This window comes from Pogona vitticeps, chromosome 3 (genome assembly GCF_051106095.1).
Source record: "Pogona vitticeps strain Pit_001003342236 chromosome 3, PviZW2.1, whole genome shotgun sequence".
NCBI lineage: Eukaryota > Metazoa > Chordata > Lepidosauria > Squamata > Agamidae > Pogona > Pogona vitticeps.
The window spans coordinates 118,746,733-118,767,401 of NC_135785.1; the positions used below are offsets into that span (position 1 = coordinate 118,746,733).

The 20,669-nt window shown below is 42.5% G+C and overlaps 1 protein-coding gene across 3 annotated transcripts in view; it reads left to right on the forward strand.

Annotated features, from left to right (window-relative positions):
* Positions 1 to 11,045, forward strand: part of VSTM4 (V-set and transmembrane domain containing 4) — a 44,500-nt gene extending 33,455 nt beyond the window's left edge. For 2 of the 3 annotated variants that reach the window (XM_020809650.3, XM_020809652.3), the window contains one exon: positions 7,883 to 11,045. In XM_020809650.3, the coding sequence (XP_020665309.3) occupies positions 7,883 to 8,008 (126 nt within the window). In that variant the 3' untranslated portion in view covers positions 8,009 to 11,045. Of the gene's footprint in view, positions 1 to 5,748 lie in introns of all 3 variants that reach the window. The other variant, XM_072994861.2, reaches the window with a different exon arrangement.
* The last annotated feature ends 9,624 nt before the right edge of the window (positions 11,046 to 20,669 follow it).

Genomic DNA, 20,669 nt, shown 5'->3' on the forward strand with positions numbered 1-20,669 from the left:
TTCCAGTGTCATCTGGCCCATAAAAGGCTGTGGGTGGAAGGATCTCTGTTCCTGCTCAATACCAGTTCCCTAGCCTTGGTTTACGGCCACCATAATCTTCCTGGACTAAGGAGCTAAACCTCCCACCCCTGAGCTTTCAGCTCTGACTCTTCTCCAGGATGGCTGTCTCTCCTTTACAAATTTTCTTTACAAGTGCTTCTCATCAAGTTAGTTGGAACAGATACTGTTACCTGGATTATCATTTCCTAAATCTCCTCCATGATCCTATTTTAAGACTGGTTATTATGAACCAATTCTCTTTATGTCCACTATGGACTGGTTGTAGGTAGGTTATACACTTTCACACTTACATTCTTTAGGGATGAGGTAACACTGTGGGTTAAACTGCAAATCCTCTAGGCTGCAAGATTGAAAGATCCGCACTTCGAATCCACATGGCAGAGTGAGCTCTGGTCGCTTGTCCCAGCTTTTGCCAACCTAGCAGTTCAAAAGCATGTAAAAATGTGAGTAGATAAATAGGTATCACCACACTGGGAATGTAATGGCTAGTCGCGCTGGCCACATGACCATGGAAACTGTCTACGGACAAATGCTGGCTCTATGGCTTGGAAATGGGGATGAGCACCGCCCCCTAGAGTTGGACACAACTGGGCAATTGAATTGTCGAGAGGAACCTTTACATTCTTTAAAAATTGAGATGTAATCAGTTTTGCCACATTGATTACTTTTTCTTTATTTGACACTGAAGTATCAATCTCATCTCTTTTTTCTACTATTTATCTCAACTCCTCCTTCCTTCTTGGAGCAGAAATGTCAGCTCTGGCATGGGCATTTCAGCAGTGAAAAGGGATGAAAATAATTCATTTATCTTATCTCCTTTCCAACCTTTAGCATTTCTTTTAATTCTGTTGTCATCTAGCATTCAAATGAAGAATTTTAAAAATCCTTTATTGCTTTTCTCAACATTATTAGTGATGCATTCCTCAAAAAATTTTTTTTATCCCCAGTTGTCTGCTTTAATGCACTGCTTGTTGGGCATGCTGGTGATCTCTTGGACTTTCCATATCCTTTACTGACCTGTGCTATAAATTCTAGCAGAGCTTCTGCTAATGCAGCTTTGGGTTGTTCCCAAGAATTCTGGCAGTTTGACCTGTTTGGTTTTTCCATCTTTTATCATGATCAGAATATGGATCCACCCTGTTTTGTTGTTGTTTAGTCGTTAAGTTCTGTCCGACTCTTCGTGACCCCATAGACCAAAGCACACCAGGCCCTCTTGTCTTCCACTGCATGTCAGGGACACCAGAGTGTCAAGTAATCTGGCAAATCTACAAGAGGCTGACCCCTCCCCCTTCAAAATGCTCAAATTGATCATGAGACAAAGAGTGGTTTTGCTGTTGCTGTTGTTTATTCGTTGTGTCCGACTCTTCGTGACCCCATGGACCAGAGCACGCCAGGACCTCCTGTCTCCCACTGCCTACCGGAGTTGGGTCAAATTCATGTTGGTAGCTTCCATGACACTGTCCAACCATCTCATCCTCTGTCGTCCCCTTCTCCTCTTGCCCTCACACTTTCCCAACACCAGGGTCTTTTCCAGGGAGTCTTCTCTTCTCATGAGATAGCCAAGGTATTAGAGCCTCAGCTTCAGGATCTGTCCTTCCAGTGAGCCCTCGGGGTTGATTCCCTTCTGTGTATGGAGAGGTAATAAAATTCATCCATGATCTGCACTACTGTTTCCTTTGGGTACCACTGTTTGCTGACCTTGAGCCAGACATCCTGGAGAGTGAAGTCAAGTGGGCCTTAGAAAGCATGGCTAACAACAAGGCCAGTGGAGGTGATGGTATTCCAGTTGAACTATTTAAAATCTTAAAAAATGACGCTGTTAAGGTGCTACACTCAATATGACAGCAAGTTTGGAAAACTCAGCAGTGGCCAGAGGATTGGAAAAGATCAGTCTACATCCCAATCCCAAAGAAGGGCAGTGCCAAAGAATGCTTCAAAGAATGTTACCGTACAGTTGCACTTGTTTCACATGCTAGCAAGTTTATGCTCAAAATCCTACAAGGTAGGCTTCAGCAGTATGTAGACTGAGAACTTCCAGAAGTACAAGCTGGATTTCGAAAGGGCAAATTGCTAACATGCGCTGGATTATGGAGAGTTCCAGAAAAACATCTACTTCTGTTTCATTGACTACGCAAAAGCCTTTGACTGTTTGGACCACAGCAAAATATGGCAAGTCCTTAAAGAAATGGGAGTGCCTGACCATCTATCTCCTGCGAAATCTATATGTGGGACAGGAAGCAACAGTTAGAACTGGATATGGAACAACTGGTTGGTTCAAAATTGGGAAAGGAGTACGACAAGGCTGTATATTGTCTCCCTGCTTATTTAACTTATATGCAGAATACATCATGCGAAAGGCTGGGTTGGAGGAATCCCAAGCCAGAATTAAGATTGCCAGAAGAAATATTAGCAAACTCATATATCCAGATGATACCACTCTGATGGCAGAAAGTGAGGAGGGATTAAAGAACCTCTTAATGAGGGTGAAGGAGGAGAGCGCAAAAAAAATGGTCATAAGCGCAACATCAAAAAAACTAAGATTGTGGCCACTGGCCCCATCACCTCCTGGCAAATAGAAGGGGAAGATATGGAAGTAGTGACAGATTTTACCTTCTTGGACTCCATGATCACTGCGGATGGTGACAGCAGCCACGAAAGTAAAAGACGCCTGTTTCTTTGGAGGAAAGCGATGACAAACCTAGACAGCATCTTAAAAAGCAGAGACCTCCCCTTGCTGACAATGGTCCGCATAGTCAAAGCTACAGTTTTTCCAGTAGCGATGTATGGAAGTGAGAGCTGGACCATAGAGAAGGATGACCCCCAAAGAATTGATGCTTTTGAATTGTGGTGCTGGAGGAGACTCTTGAGAGTCCCCTGGACTGCAGGAGATCAAACCTATCTGTTCTAAAGGAAATCAACCCTGAGTGCTCACTGGAAGGACAGATCCTGAAGCTGAGGCTCCAATACTTTGGCCATCTCATGAGAAGAGAAGACTCCCTGGAAAAGCCCCTGATGTTGGGAATGTGTGAAGGCAAGAGGAGAAGGAGACGACAGAGGACAAGATGGATGGACAGTATAATTGAAGCTACCAACATGAATTTGACCCAACTCCGGTAGGCAGTGAAAGACAGGAGGTCCTGGCATGCTCTGGTCCATGGGGTCACGAAGAGTCGGACACAATGAATAAACAACAACAACAACAACAAAACCACTCTTTGTCTCATGATCAATTCTAGCATTTTGATCAGGTAGGCAGTAGCATGTCTTCAGTATGAAATTATTTGGGAAGGGGGTAGGGGTCAACCTCTTGTAGGTTTGCCAGATCGCTTGACACTCTGGTGTCCCTGACATGCAGAGGAACAATGTTCTCTGATGTTCTTGCAGAATTCCTATCCAGGGGTGACCATATCTCATATAGTGGTCATAATGCTAGGTCTTTCTTTTCAGTTAGGTTTTAGTTATGCCCACTGTATTTTCCTCTTAAAACCATGCACTCCAGTTCTCCTACTGTGGCATGGAGGCCTTTGTTTTGGCATTAACAAAACCAATGAAAGGTAACACAAGCATAGTGGGTGGGGGGGAATGGAGTCTCAGCTGTTACATCATTCCACTCCCTTCCTCTCCCACACCCTCAGTATTTTCACACACGCACCCCATCTGAAATACGCTTTTTTGTTTTGTTTCCCTTCATACCTTTCTAAATCCTGAAACACCCACAAACTGGCTGAGGTCCAGTTTCTGATTAGCTTCATGTCAGGAAGCACCTAATGTAAGCTACAACTACACAGTGGGAAAAATATGGTTAATCTGTGATCTGCAGTTTTTCAAATCATGTTTCCATGGGTGACATTGCAATTAACTGTCCAGATGACAATTTGCAGGAATCAGTAGGATGGAGGCATAGAGCTGTGTTTGCAGCTGAGTAACATGTGCATTTAAACTCCTACACACCTTACCTGGTTTATCATCTAGGAAGGTAAATCCAGTTTAGTTTCATATTAGTTGCCTCTAAATATAGCCAAAATGGATTTATTTACATTTAGTTTCCAACAGGTACTGACTGCCAGCCTCCCACTCCAACAACAACAGAAGTGCTAACAAGGTGTTAATTGGCCATTTCCACTGCTCTTTCCTTTTAAAAAGAAAGGATGTTGGTGTGTTTTTTAAGCAATAGGAGACGATTTTGTCACTAGACATCCATCTAACTAAGTAGCACTCTACAATGTCCAGCACTTTATTTCATGCTGCACTGTTTTGTTTGAATTGAAGCTGTGAGTATCATGATTGAAATATTCATCCCAAAAGCATATGTGACTGTATGCTGAGGAGGATTGTCTTATTTTCATTTATTATTAATCAGACTTGAAAAATAAAGATACACAACACTACTTGTGCCTTCCTCTGATTTCTGCCTGTAAAAGGGGGTTTGAAAAGCTGTATCTTCTATTCTCAGTTATTACACATAGTTGAGAACTGTATGTGCTCTACAATTTTGAACCTCCTGTGTGTTTCCTCATATTTTCAATCAAATTATTACATACTGGAAATATGCATAAGGGAAATTATTCTACACATTTTATGGTGCGCCATTGCTTGTAGCAGTAATTGAAGTACCTTTTCCACTTATGAAAGTACTAATTTTATTTGCTTTTATTGCTTTTCTAGATGCAATTATTTATTTAGTGTGTTTTGGCTTTATTAAATTATGTTTACTATAGGAACATCATAAAAATGTATGAAAGTAACACATCAGCCAACGCTGCCCAGTGACCTGCATTGGAGGAATCGAGTGTTATTTTTCATATCCAAACTTAATAGGATAAAATAGGAATAAAGAGATAATCTACCAAAGAAAACAATGCAATTTCCAGATAATATAATAATACACCTGGACAATGTGATTTCATAAATCTTAGCACTAAAATTTACATGAGCTGGGTGTTACAGGGCCGTTCAGGTTTCATGGTGTTTTGGATGGAATTGGAATGAAAAAATATAATGAAAGAAGGGAGGAGAGGAAATGAGTCTGCTTTGTTCAATATGAAGAGATGTCCACGAAAGTTAAGTTGCAAAAGGTAATTGGGTCCAGCCTCCCTCAATAGAACTTCAGAATCCAGCTAGTAAGGTCATGTTGTCTTTCACCATGTGCACAACGTCTTTCCCAAAGATAATTAATCTTTTCCAAATAACTAAGTTGGACTTTTGTTAACATAAGCGCACGACTAAATTCAGTAGTTTTACTACTAAAGTGATTGGCAAGTTGGAATTTTTGTTTTAACATTTCTCCACCAAGATGTTCATATTAAAACCATAGGAGGGAGGGTGCAAGGAAAAGAAGCTGCTGCAGATGACAGGATCAGCTATTGAATAGCAAAAGCTGGAGCCACCTGAAAAGAGTATGTGAAGTCCAGCATCTCCTAATCCTTTAAGATTAGTATCAGCCTAGTTTATATAGTTCCATTGATTAAAGGGGCTTAACTAGTGCTTAAATAGTTCAGTAGAGGGGAACCAGTACATTGGAGACTATACTTCCATTAATGCAGACAAGTATACCCCCATTTTGTAACTGCAACTAATTCCCCCCCCCCATGTGTAGAACTTTGTATTGATCTGTGTTAAATATCATTCTGTTGTTTGCCATCTTTTGAACCTTTCAAGAGCTCTTTGAATTTTGTTTCTGTTTTCCAGGGCATTAGCTATTCCATCCAATTTTATGTTATCCAGAAATTTGAGAAGCATTCCCTGCAGCTTCTTATCCATTAATAACAATGTTGAAGAGCACTGTTACCTCCTCCCAGCTTGAAAAGAAACCATTGATCAGCACTCTCTGAGTACAACTCTGTAACCATGGATATATATCTGATACTTGTTCTATCCAGCCCAAACTCAGTTAGCCTGCTAATCAGAATATCATGAGGTCCTTGGTCAAAAGTCAAGATATATTATGTTTTCAGCATTCTCTCCATCTAACAGGGAAGTAACCTAATCAAAAAATGAGATAAGAGTAGTCTATGCCGTTTTACATATTTTTCACATGTGTGGATTTTTAGCCATGTGTGTTTCTGCAGTGTTCTATGAGGTCATTTTATTTTCTAAAATGCGTAGAAATCCTGAGAAATATGTGGATGGCTGAGGCAAGATACCTTTTGTCATATTTCTTATCTTTGGAGATGCAAAGCAGAAAAGGGGGTTTCTCTTCCATCTGTAATCCAAACTAGAGAACAGGAACACAATATACGTAACTCTGGCTCAAGGTTTATTGACTGTTACAAAGGCCAGTTATTTGCATGTGTAAGTGAGAATTTTTCATGTCACTGGTTTCTAGTCCCCTGATCCTGCCTCCCACATTCCCACTCGACCTAGACAACACACAGACCTTTATATACAGGCCTGGCTATGGGACTAAGACAGCTTTGGTAGCCTTGGTAGATGACCTACGCCATGAATTGCACAGGGGGAGTGTGTCCCTGTTGGTTCTGCTGGACCTCTCAGTGGCTTTTGATACCATCAACCATGGTATCTTTCTTGGCCATCTCTCTGGGATGGGACTTGGAGGCACTGTTTTACAGTGGCTCCAGACCTTCCTGGAGAAGAGAACTTAGAAGGTGGTGCTGGGGGATTCCTGATTAATGCCCTGGCCCTTGGCCTGTGGTGTTCCTCCAGGTTCTCCTTTGTCACCCATGCTTTTTAATATCTACATGAAACTGCTGGGAGAGGTTTTCCAGAATTTTGGGGTTCGGTGTCCCCAGTAATGTGGATGACACTCAACTCTATCTCTCCTTTCCACCTAATTCCAGGGAAGCTGTCTTGACTCAAAACCAGTGTTTGGCATCAGTAATGGGCTGGATGAGGGCAAACAAACTGAAACTTAAACCAGACAAGACAGAGGTGCTACTGGTTAGTTGGAAGGCAGATGAGGGAATAGGGATACTGCCTGTGCTGGATGGGGTTACACTCCCCCTGAAAACTCAGGTCCACAGCTTGGGTGTACTCCTGGATTCATCCCTAAGCTTGGATGCCCAGGTTTCGGCGGTGGTCAGGAGTGCATTTGCACAGCTAAAGCTGGTGCTGCACCAGTTCCTTGAGACATCAGATCTGGCTACAGTGATACATGCCTTAGTTACATCCTGTTTGGATTACTGTAACACTCTCTATGTGGGGCTGCCTTTGATGACGGTTCGGAAACTTCAGCTGGTGCAAAACTCTGCAGCCAGACTACTGACTGGAGCCACCTACAGGGAGCCTATAAAGTACCTGTTACAAGAACTGCACTGGTTGCAAGTCCATTTCTGAGCCCAATTCAAAGTGCTGGTCATTACCTATAAAGATTGGGTTTCCCTAAGCCAGCTGCTAAAGGACTTTTTCCTGCAGGGGCCCATTTGTGGGTGTATAACCTGGGTGTCTGAAACCCAATCTGCACCAGATGTGGTGAGGTTGTAAAGGAGAGTCAGTAGAAGCTTCTCTGTAATTTGGGTGTCTCTAGGTTCCTTGGGAGAACTTTTCTGGGCCCCCTGTATTTGGTTGCATAACTCAGTTGTCTGAAACCCAACATTGCCAAACTTGCAGGACTTCTAGAGTCCGGGGAAGATTCCCTGTGAACTTACTGTCTCTGGGTGCTTGCAGGGGCATTTTATAGAATTTTAAAGTAAACAATTGTAAATTCATAGTTTATGATTTGCCAACCTTGGCAAGTCATGAATCAGAATTAATCACCATTTTTCTGATTGGTGCCCATCTCTAGTTGTCTGTTTGCTAGAATGTTGCCAAATGATTGGATAAACTCAGTTGGATTGAACACACTTCTCCATTTGTATTTCTGCAGCCTAGAATTGCTGAGGAGAATTTAACCTACGCAGAACTGGAACTCATCAAACCTCACCAGGAAGCAAAAGGCATTCCTACTATGACCGTTTATGCTCAGATTCTTTTTGAGGAAAACAAGATGTAACGGCATAGTCAAGCTGGATTTAATTCTTCCTGTGCTGTTTATTTATAAAACTTTATTCAAATGTGCCTTTTAAAAAAAAATACATGCTTTCTGATTTTGTAGGCTTTGAAATGGTACTTCAAGGGAATGTTTGTGGGGCCTAGCAATATATACATTTTACTTTGCAGGTGATTTTTTTGTTCTTTCGCTTCACCCACTCTTCTTTTTTTTAAAAAAAGTGATTTTGATTATTAATGTATTTTTGATCCCCTGTTACAGAAGAATCTCTCTTTTCTTTCTGTGTGTGTGTGTGGGGGGGGGAACAGCTTCAGCTGAGCCAAAATGCTGGATCAGAAGCTCATTTTTATGTTTTTAAGATGAGGGAAGACGTAAGAACTTCCCAAGCGCACCCGTTTTGCTAATCTTTGCCTCTTGGAGTTCTGAAAATGGCCTTATATGAGGCCTTTTCTGCATTACAGCTCCCAGCATTCCCCTGTGAGTGGCCATGTTTACAGGAAGAGTCTAGGAATGGTAGGCCCAAACAGTCAGCTCTTTGAGCTCCAGCCCATGTAATAGAACATAACCACTAAGCAATTGCAAAATCGCAGATATTTACATGGACAAGTAAGTATGCAGTGTTAAAGGTTTCACCCCTGGTGATTGCATACCAGAGGCCAGAGCAAGAAGAGAAGAGGGAAGCTGGTGATGTAAAACACAGCAGGCAAGAAACAACTACCCTTCCTTCCTTCAAGGTGTGAATGGTTTTTAGACTGAGCCAGAGGAAATAGGGAGCCACCCACCTCAGATCATTGTGTGCTTTGGAAGATTCCTTACCATCCCTCGCTTTTCATTCTTCGCTGACTGGACTTCCAGTGTGCTTGGCTCCATGGACCATGGCTAAACTTGTCTTCTTATCATTAATGGCCGAAGAAGACCATGCTTCTTAGAGTTTCATATGTTTTTTAAGTTTTTGTTATATTCTCTTACAGTTTCTTGTGTTTCATACAATTGCCTTTTTGTTTGAGGCAGCCAACTCTGTAACTTCATGATAGCTACCTATATGTGTATATTCCATTTTGCCACTGTTTCTAACAGGTAGCTGCTTATTATTTTTCCTATGAATTTTCACTGTCCTTTTACCTCTGTACTACACAATGGAGCTGAGAGATTGGTCAGTTCCTGCACAGCTTGGATGAGATGCGTTCCCCCCCCCATGGCTGTCATTAGTTATTTTGTGTTTTTTGTATAATGATAGCTTTTGCATGCAATTTGTATCCTATAAACTACAAGCCAATTTAACTGTTGTAGTATCACCGAGACATAGTTTAGATCGGTGCGTGCTTGTCCTGTATGGCAGCCATTGGCTGAAGTAATGGCGCCCACAAGCTTCTTCCTGAATTCTCAGATTTATCTGTCCACCCCACTCACTTGCCATCTGTTTATGGTTAGAAGAAATGTATTAAAGCACAGGAAAATGTGTTTTCTAGAACTGTGAGGAAGGTTTACCCATTTGCCCCAGACTGACGGATTTGAAAGAATCTGCTTCCTCTCTTCCCCTGCTCTCTGTGCTTTATTTAAATGTTATTTAAATGTCATTTAGTTGGCATCCAGCCTGGAGAGCAGCTCATGATCCCTGGAGAGCTGCTGTTCACACAGCACAAGCCCTCTGAGCAGAATTTGGAAGGGCAAAGTTTTTAGGAGCATCATCTTAGAGATGACTTGTCTTGTTGGATCCAAGCATGCACTTCTTTGGGTTCTCAGCGGCTGCATCATTGACTATTCTTTTCCGTTCTTTCCTGCTATTCAGCCACACTTTCAATGAAGGGGCATGGAAGAGACAAGATTGTGATAGCATAGCCCAACCTCCTGTACCATCCGTGATTTGTGTGTGTTTGTCGCCTGCCTACATAGGTCCTTCCACACTTTCGCAAGTGCAGCATACTATAAAAACAAAACAAAATATGCATTGCATTACAAGAGATGAAGCCCCACCATTAAAATGTGCTTGCCCTTCTTGCAGCCACATTCCTTAGCATGGTTCTACTTTGTCAAGTTAGACTCCCCAGCCGATTGTGAAAAAGTGGTGATTCTGCTTGATCTTTTTTTTTCCCCCAGTGCATACAGGATAATTTGGGATGCTTTGTGATTAGAGAAGGAGTTCAGTGGGGCAGATAAGGAAGAGGACACATGAGAAGAGGGAAAAGGCTAAGATGGAAGTCAGAGATCTCTCACTTTTTATCTCGATATAGCTGCAGAGAAGGATCTCTTCCAGGCCACCCTTCTTCTTGACTGCTTATCTCCACCAACAACCTGGAAAATTAAACTAAAATCATCTCCAGCCCATACCAGCCGACTGAAGACTTGCTGCTGATGACAGCTTTTCACATCTTCCTTGCTATACATGGGAAATGTGACAGTAGTGTGCTTTTCTTGTGTCTCTGGAAGGGGAGATCTGTGGGCAAAAATAAAAATATCCTGCTCAGAAACCACGGTTACTGGAGCATTGTAATTATCCATGTTTTCAGATTGTTGGAAATGTGTGGATGTTTTTGTTTTCTTTTTCAAAATAAGAAATTGGTGAAAGCAGATGGTCGCAGGGATCAAGCTCAGAGGGTGGATGTGAAGTTCAAGCCATGCTTATGCCTACCGACTTCTCAGTAACTCATCTACTCCTCTCCTAAGTCATGAGTCTCTTTGCCGTCTTTGTTGTTTGTAGAGCTCTGTTTACAACAGGCCAGTCTCACCATTGGTTGGTTTTGCTCCACAGATAGTTTCACTGCAAAGATGAGACAGGTTGTTGTGCGGTGATTGTGCTGGTACACACTGCTGTCATAACTGAATACGTGTTGATTCAGCAAGGCTTGATGTTGAAAGTGGATGTTATTGTCTTAGAAGCATGAGAGCAGATCCTGTAATAGCATCACCAGTGAATGCATGTTTCCTGTTGCAGAAATAAGCTGAAGAGTACTGATGTTAAAGTTTTCATTCTGTATGTGTTGTGTCTCATTTAATGTAGCTCTTCATCTCATTTGAGCTAAATAAATGGTACAGAAGTCTACTCATCTGTGTGAGATTTCCTGGCTAGGGCAAGGAAGCCAAAGCAGAATATGAGTCTGGTGGCTTATACTGCCTTTTCAATATGATGATGAAGAGCATTAGACCTCCATCTTTTTCTTTGGTTGAGATTTCAGTTTAAGTCAGGAAAGTTTGATCAGTTTCTCTAGACTTTCTGCATTGGGCTCTGTATGAAACAAACAAACAAACGAAAGGTCTCAGGACTTGCCTTACAGGCTTAGAGACAGCCTGTTTCCACTTGGAGCATTGGAGCACAGGACAGTCGGAAGCCTAAAGCTCGGGGCACATTTTCTTGGATGGTTTTAGGCCTCAGATTTAGAAGTGGTTCAAATATCTCAAAAGTTTCTGTGTCAGGGCTTGTCCAGAGGCAAAAATGCCTGTTCTGAGGAAGGAGAGATCCAAGAGCCATGCCTTTTGCCCTTTCAGTGTTTGTGTTTGAGGGTGGCATAACTTTGCATCAGGGATTGTTGGGGTGGTGAAGGTTGGTGCTCCAGCAGTTTCTAAGGAGAATTCATCTCTGTGTCAGTAGGTCCCAGGCAGAAGCTTGTAATGACCTGTGGATTAGCTTTAGAAAGTGGGGGGGGGGGGAGCTCTGGAAGCAAAGCTACAGTGGGGAAGTGGATTTGTGATGATATATTGGATGTTTTTCTGAGAGAAGCCGTGAGCGAAAAGGGACATCGGAAAGAGCTTCAAAAGCAGGAAAACGGAGATCAAAGAGCCCTTTCCAATGTCCGTTTTCGCTCCTGTAAAAGTGCCTTACAGTGTTTGGAACAGGTTTTAAATGCTTGCAATCGTTAGCCCACCTCCTGAACCCTATGCAAACTTAATTTGGTGTTGTTCTGAGTCGTCCTTAATTTTTGGTGATTTTTTGAATTTTCTCTCATTGGAATGCATTGGACGTCAATACATTCCAATGAGAGAAACTTCAAAAAATCACCAAAAATTAAGGACGACTCAGAACAACACCAAATTAAGTTTGCATAGGGTTCAGGAGGTGGGCTAATGATTGCAACCATTTAAAACCTGTTCCAAACACTGTAAGGCACTTTTACAGGAGCGAAAAAGGACTTCGCAAAGCCATTGAAATGTATTGAGTTGGCTTCAATACATTCCAATGGAGGAAACATTGTTTCACTCAATGATGTTTCCTATGGGTTTTTTCACTTAAAGATGGCAATCTGTTCTAATTGGAACGGATTAACCGGTTTTCAATTCATTCCTATGGGAAATGGTGTTTCACAGAGCGATGTTTCACACAACATTGATTTTTTTGGAACCAATTAACATCGTTGTGTGAGGCACCACTGTACATACTTATTCCTACATTGTCTGTAGGGAGTGGGGTACTTGATGTTAATTCCCTCATTGGCCTTTGATTATGAGAGGTAGCATATTCACATTGGCTAATGAGAACTGAAGCCACATAGAAGTCTGCTATTGATTTCTGGTTTGGATTTTTGGGAGCTTTTTTTATCCTAGCTATCTTCCTGCCCCTGAGGGAGAGCGAGACCATGGAGGTTATGTTTTTCACCCGCCCATTGTATGATGTGGTGCGCAAAGAGATTATAACCCCCTTAATAGAAAGAATCCCAGGATGTTCAGAGGGAAACATGCTCGAGTTCCTTCTCTCGCATGTTGATATGCAGATCAACTGTCTAGTTGCCAAATTCTGTGTGGCAATATTTTGGTTGCAGAAGCCAAACTCCAACTAGATAGTAGCTCCCAGCTGTATGCATGCTAGCATGTTCTAATGAAATATTGAAAGTTAGAAATTATACGGTTCTATACATATGGAGCAGTCTGCCCCAAGAGATCTGTCTGGCTCCCTCGCTGGGTGTTTAGATAGATAGATAGATAGATAGATAGATAGATAGATAGATAGATAGATAGATAGATAGATAGATAGATAGATAGATAGATAGATAGATAGATAGATAGATAGATAGATAGATAGATAGATAGATAGATAGATAGATAGATGGATGGATGGATGGATGGATGGATGGATGGATGGATGGATGGATGGATGGATGGATGGATGGATGACTGGTCTAAGGACTGTGAACAAAACATTATTATTATAGGTCAGAATCCTATTGGGTAGTTGTTTGTGTGACTTGTGGTGCCAAACGGCAACTAATTGACAAGGTGCTGCAGTGTCTCATTCATCTACCTGGCCATGTGTTCAGTTTTCTTCTGAGATAAGCTATGGTACCTCCTCATTCATTAACTGGAGCAAGTTATGCAAACATCACTAAGATTCCAGCCAATATTATTTCAGTTAAGTCTTTTTAATTAACTGGCTTAATTACTTCTGGAAAGTATGATAGACTGTTGTTGTTTTTACATATAAAGTGAGATGAGCAACAAAACTGCTCCTCAAAATCATCTTGGAGATTACCATTGCTGTGACACTAAGAAGTCCCAGTATGATCAACTTTCATGCAGAAAATAAAAGTAAGGGGAGGAAACTCAACCACAACACAGGCAGTGTCAGATTTTGTGTGATTTTTGCTTGTAACACTTGCCCGTTTAAGTTTTCCATCCAGGTTTTTGGTTTATCATGAGCAGTGCCACTGGCAATGCATAAATACTTCAGCATGTGGTTGGGTTATTACTTGAGAGGGCACCTTGCAAACTTCGGGTGATGGCCCCCTCTGTCCTGGACCCTGAACCGCTTCTACCCCGACCGGAAGAATTTCTGGGATGAGATTGTTTTCTTTAGGATGTTTCATTATTGTTGTCTATCTGTCCACAAGTGTGCATTAGATCATTTTTACATTTCAAGCTGTCTGTTGTACTGTTGTGCTTTTAGTTAATGGCGGGTGAAAACCTTGAGCACTTGGCCAACTGGAAAAACATCATCCTCCAAAGCCACAGAGGTTGCCTATTCCTGAATTAAGCCAATTAGTCCTACCATTTGGTGGGAGTTGTTGCTGCTGTTCTTCAACAGTGCACAGGGCAGAGGGTATGCTTTCAGAAACCACAAAGCATATCCTCTGGAGCCGAGACAAAATTCCCCCTGCCTGCATTCTGGAGGAGGTAGGCACATTTCTGCAAAGTAAGAGACTGCCCTCACTTCAGAACCTCTGAGGAGAGAAATGCGTGCAAAAAGGGGGGGGCAGGTACCACCCAGGGCAATATCACTGAGTCATGATATTTCTGTGTATCCTTCTGCTGTCATTGATGAACTGGACTGATGCTAAGATGCAAACAAGTGCGGGTCCATTAGCTTCTCCACATCAGATTGTTAATGTTAATGCTGTGTGTCCCTCACTTTAAAGAGAGGGGGTGAATACAGCTTGTTCTTCCACATTAAAGTTTATCACCGTCAGCAAACAGGAGTCAATCACATTAGCATGGGCAGGTACAGTTGAGGGCGGCCTGCAAGCGGGGAGAGGAGATTGCCTGTCCAGAGAGCTCAAGAAGCAGAAATTGTTTGCACTCTAGAGCAACTCTCTAATTGGCTCATTTGGCCTGGATGCCATTTTGGGGTCATTGCCAGCAAAGCTTATTTCATTCATTTATTTATTTATGTATTTAATGACTGTTACGTTGTCCTCAGGGTTGTCATTATCCTAATTTATAACCAGCTAGTGTTCAATTTTCCTAAGATGCCTCCTTAAACACAACTTCAAATCCACCCTGCTAAATATGGAGTTGTTTCTAAGGCATGTGGGGTCCCACTGTTCTGTTTCCCCCATACCTAAGGAATAGTGCACACACTCCTTGTATTAACTTTTTAAAGACAACACCAATGCAATGAGGACATGCGCCCTCCCCCAAATCCAGTGATGGTTGGGCAAGTTCTGTGAGTATTTTGGTATGCCTGTATGGCTGTGACATTCTTGTTGAATCAGGCCCTTCTGCTGTGGTCTCACTGTTAATGTACATACTCCATTTCTCCTGTATCTTGCCAAAAACTGCCCTTCCTCTTTTTTTTTCCTGCTTTGCTTCAGTTTAATGTAGAGCTCCTTGTTTTTGCATCTACAGCAAAACATTTGTGAAACAGTCTTTCAAAGCTTCTGGTTTTGTCTGGGGGGAAAGAGCCTAGCTTAAATAAGCTATTGTATCCCAGCACACTTGCATTGACTTGCTGTGAAGTTGCACTGGGGATTTGGGGTTTGTTCAGTTTAAGTGGCCACACGCAGACAAGAGAAAAGCATTTTTGTGTCTTCTTTGCAGCTCTGTTGAAGCACCGGTAGCAGTTCAAAGAAGCTGCTGCAACAAGCTGTAAAAAGGCTTATCTCCTGCCATTTCCTCCTCTGATTTGATTTTGTGCAATTTGGTGTTTGGATGCTCAAGTGCATTAATGCTGGCACCAAACTGTTGTTTGTTTGTTTATAAGGAAGGAAGCAAATAAATAAATAAATAAATAAATAAATAAATAAATAAATAAATAAATAAATAAATGCATGCATGCATGCATGCATGCATACATACATACATACATACATACATACATACATACATACATACATACATACATACATACATACATACATACATACATACATACATACATACATACATACATACATACATACATACATACATACATACATACATACCCTGGAGGCTTTGCAAGCTGTTTCTAAAAAGAGGTTTTGCTTGCCCTTTTTTCAAAAAGAGGAGAGTCTTGCCAAGACTTTTGAGAGGCTTTACTTCATCCTTAGGTGTGAAAGGAAGGAAGGAAGGACAGAAGTCTTGGTAAAGGGTTTTGCTCACCCTTCCTGACTGCGTGCTGGCACAGTGGCTTTTCTGCATTCGTTTGAATGATCATACTTCTAATACTATTCAAATTGATCTGCTGTGTGAAAAAAAAAAGTAGAAGCCGGCACCACCACCCCACTAGAGGGAAAGAGGGAAACTTTGGGCTAATTTGCATTTCCCTTTGTATCATGTGATTAATGGGGGAAATGCAAATAAACCTGTAACATTTCCCTCATTTTTCCCCAGAGTATTTGCAACCTAAGTTGTATATTTCACATTCATGCAGTTTGTCCAATACACTCTCATTTTTCTCCTGAACTGACACTCAGCAGCAGATCATTTAAATGGATGGACATCCAACATATTCACCAGAATCCTCCATGCTGAAGAGTGATTGGAACGTCAGCTGATTCCTCTTTCCCATACTGAATTATGTATACAATGTGCATCTTCTACTTTTCTAAGTACGTGGCAGCTGTTCCCACATACATCGCATGCCAGGGCTGAAGTGGATTCATCAGACTTGAAATAGGAGAAATCAAAACACCATGAGCCTTTCCAAGGAGCACTATACATTTTGAAGCAGATTTTCCGTGCATTAACCCCATCAGCTAACATGAGGTGAATGTATAGTCCTCAAATGCTGATTCAACAGCTGGGGCTGTGCCCATGCAGCCCTTCTTCACAAGTTAATTCTGGACATCACCTGTTCGGCAGGGGAGAAGTCAGTCTTCCTTCTGTGCCAAACGGCTAATTGACAGGATTTCAGCTTTTCTGCAGATGAAACCCAAGCCGCTCTGCATGAGAGATTACAAGACCGTCATTGTTCTGGCAAGGATATGAATGTGCAGCTTATGGGGGTGCAGTCTGTGCCCTCCATCTACTCAGGATGTGGCTTTTAAAAATGGTGATCTTTACTGATATAGCAGTAAAAATGGTAAGATTGTTTTTGGTTATAGCATTGTATAGCTGCCCTTGCTGCATCCCATATGTCCATTGGGGGGGGCGGGGGGGGCAGGCAGAGGTTGCTCCTATTCCAAGATGAGTCTCTGGATATTCTTGCAGCAAGGATGTGGCTCCTTCTGTGGCAACACTGAAAGGACAGCACGACCTGCAAAACAAGAATGAAACCAAATGTGCAGTGAGCAGATCGTAAGAGTCTCCACTGAGGGAGGGAGCCAAAGGCCATGCTTATGTATCACTATAAAAAATAACATTAATTGGGATGCTTCGCCATTTCCTGAACAACCCATAATTAGGTTAGATAAGAAACTAGCAGTGTCTAAGAGCTATAAATGTCTAAATTAAGTTATTTTGAAAGTGGCCGGCACTTTGACATTTTGAGAGTTCACAGTAATTGAGGTATTGAGATAAAATTGCTCCTGTTATTTAAAAGGTCATTATCGTCTTCAGTTAGATAGATGGAGACTATTTTCCACTCTAGTGAGCCGTTCTATTTGGGACAATTAGCCAGGCTTGAGTAGATTTCCACAAGCCTGACTCCCACTTATCACAGCTCTGCTTGTGACATACAGAAAGGTTTGTACACAGAGACTCAAAATCGCCAATCGGTATTCAGCTCACAAGCAGGCACCCAACCCCTCACATGACCGAAACTCCAAGACTAAATGCTACACGTCTCACACACTGTTCTTGAACAATGGATGCCATTTTGTAAGCAAAATATTTTGGGGACTGGACGTAGAAACTAGGAGGGGGTGGGTGAATTTATCATTGTGCACCTTTTCTTTGAGTCCAAGAAGAGTAGACTAGCAGAAGCTCTCAAGAAAACCGCATGGACCCTTCTCACCTCATGGAGGTCACAGCCCAGGCATAATGGCAAGGTGACACTCATTGGCTGGGGCCTTGGCATCTCTCTTAGGGCAGGGATGGTAAACAGCATGCACCTGTCCCACTAGAAACTCCCACAGGGATCCCCAGCCATTTTGCCACTGTAATCTCAAATTGTGGTATCAAATTGGCAGGTGGAAGTAAAACCTCCTACAAATTTGCTTTAAAACATGTGTACCTTAGCTGAAAGATAATTTCTGCTCCCAGAAGCCTCCCAGAAGTATGAAATTATGAATCAGCTGTAAAGCAAGACACATACTTTACACGGCCTTGTTTCAGAGTACAAATGGGCTGCATTGCAGATTTACTACAATTCAGCAGTAGAACATCAACCAGTTGATATGGTATCACTCCCAAACTCAAAAAATTCTCCCCTTCTGACCTGGGGTATGACTACATAGCAAGGGAAATACACCAGGGAATTTGGGTCTGTTTGATATAAGGTAGTCCAGTCATGTCTGACTCTAGGGTGCGGTGCTCATCCCTGTTTCCAAGCAGTAAAGCCAGTGTTTGTCCGAAGACAGTTTCCATGGTCACGTGGCCAGTGCGACTAGACACGGAACGCCATTACCTTCCCACCGAGGTGGTACCTATTTATCTACTTGCATTTGCATGCTTTCGAACTGCTAGGTTGGCAGGAGCTGGGACAAACGATGGGAGCTCACTCCGTCGCGTGGATTCGACTGCTGGTCTTCTGACCCTGCAGCACAGAGGCTTCTGTGGTTTAGCCCGCAGCGCCACCATGACCCTCTTTGATATAAGGGGTCACACTTAAATTGAACTGCTTGCAGTTATGTCTATAGTCCTGTAGATGCCGCAGATCAAATAATTGCATTAACAAGGAATGATAAGGCTTCTTCCTGTCAGTTTCCTCAGTTGTCAAAGCTTTCCACATGAATCTTTGCACTTGGTTTTTGACTATCAAGCTGTTTTAAAAAATGAACAGGAGTGTTGCCCAAGAGGAGAAGCTTAAAAATAAAATAAAATGTAGTCTTGAGAGGGAGGCTGCTTATCCCTTCATGAGGCACCCTCTGTGTGCGCGCGCATTCACAGTTCAGTCTCAGCTCATTCTCCGCTTCTGCATTGGTTCAAATGATCACATGCCTGAACCGATGCAAAAGGATTCATATTTTTAAAAAGCAGATGTCTCCCTGGTGGAACGGAAAAGCTATGGGTTAGGAGGGAGATGTCAGGCTGATTCTCATTTCCTGTTGCATCTTGTGATCAATGGGGGGGAAGCAAATCAGCTCAACCCAAATCTGTAATATTTCCCCTATTTTCTGCTAATGGAGCCCCCTGTGTCCATGGTATCCAGTCAGTTGCCTTGAAGCATAGCCAACTGGCCTGAATTACCGTTCTTGCCACTTCACTATAATTTCAAAGCCCATAGTTTTTCCTTTGGCCCTGTAATATCCTCTTCCAAAAAGGAAGGGCTTTTTGGAGTAATTCCTCCCACAGTAGTTCCAAAACCCATACGTGGAGTATATGTTGATTAGGAACCTACAGGATAAGTATAGAGTCATGCAAATTTGGAATAACCAGTTATTAGGAGTTGATGTAATAATGAGCTAGCCATTCACTAAACTTCTAAGATCTCTTTGGTTTATAAAAATAACCCAATTATACAGGAAAGATAGCTACCTGGCTACAGCTGGGAAACATACAGTGGAAAGCATAGTCCTGGCTTTCCCGGATATATTGTCCAGTTGTCTCCAAAGTGTTGAGATGTCTGGCAAGGCTTCATGGTAATAGACAGTGGAGCCAGTATGCTTTCTGCGGTGAAGACTGTGGACTTTGTCAGCATCCCTTGCTTTGCCAATATCTCAATTCCCTTGTGGCCACTGGCAGAAGCCTTTCTCCAGCGGTTCCATGCCCAGGTCATGGAGTGACTGGCACCACTCTGGGGGAATAAGCTGTATGCTATGGCCATGATTTGTGACCCATGGATGAAAGCGTCCCTGTTTAAGAAGGTGGCAGGCCTTGAGGGCTTGTGGGAGGCTCTTTGCTGCCAGGGGAGGAAGCATCTATGAATGACTACTGCAGCTGGGGACAGGGCAGAGGTAGGGGTGGAAGAAGGGCAACCCAGCCCAGCCTGGCCAGCTCCCTCCCTCTGTGGTACTCACCACCGAGTCCCTTGGGAAAGCTGTTGCCGATTCCCAGGGCAGCTCCGCTAGGACTCTCACTCCAGCAAAGCAGGATAGAGTGACTGAAAATGGTGGCAGATCACTTGGATGATGCCCTTGAGCCACCCACCACAGATCTACTGGACCCTGGCTGAGATGGCTCTCAAACAGCTTTCCACATCCTCTTCCTTGGTCCACTAGTGTGGAGAGTGAACATGTCTTCTCTGTTGCTGAAGCCTACACTGCTCGCATCATATAGGGGAGAGGGTGGAAGAGCCGGTTTTCCTTAAGGTTAATCTGCCTCTTCCGGGCTATCCCATTCTGCCTGTTTACTGAGGCAGTGTAGCAACAGCGGTGTCACCACCAGCACAAGCTAAATATCGAAGTAGGCTAGTAGAGGTCCTCTCAAAGTATAACATGAAAAGTTTTTCCCACTAGCAGATAGAGAAGAGAAAAACAGGATTTTAAATAGCCAACAAATAGTCTCTCAAGAGTTTAAGATAGGTGAGGGGGAAAATGTCTGTACTGAAAGAAAAAAGGAAAAGAGATTTTTTTTTACACAGAGACAAAGAAAAGAGAAAGAGAGAAAAGTTCAAGCACCATAAGCACTGCCTTACACCACAAAACTAAACAGGAAAAGGACCCACTGCAAGAATTATAACTTAGGTTCCACAGTCCACTCCATGATTTTCCCCTCCCTTTCCCTTAGTAAAGGAGGTAGACTTGGACCAAAAGACATTTATTTCCAAAGAAATAGATGGGGGGTGGGGGAGATAATACATTTTCCCTACCTTACAATATAAAACTAAACAGAAAAATCTCCCCCTGCGAGTTTCACTGCCCCCCTGTTCCAGTGGTATTTTTAAAGAGGTTCCCACTAGCAAGTTCACACACACATGCACTCAAATTCCCCAAGGCAA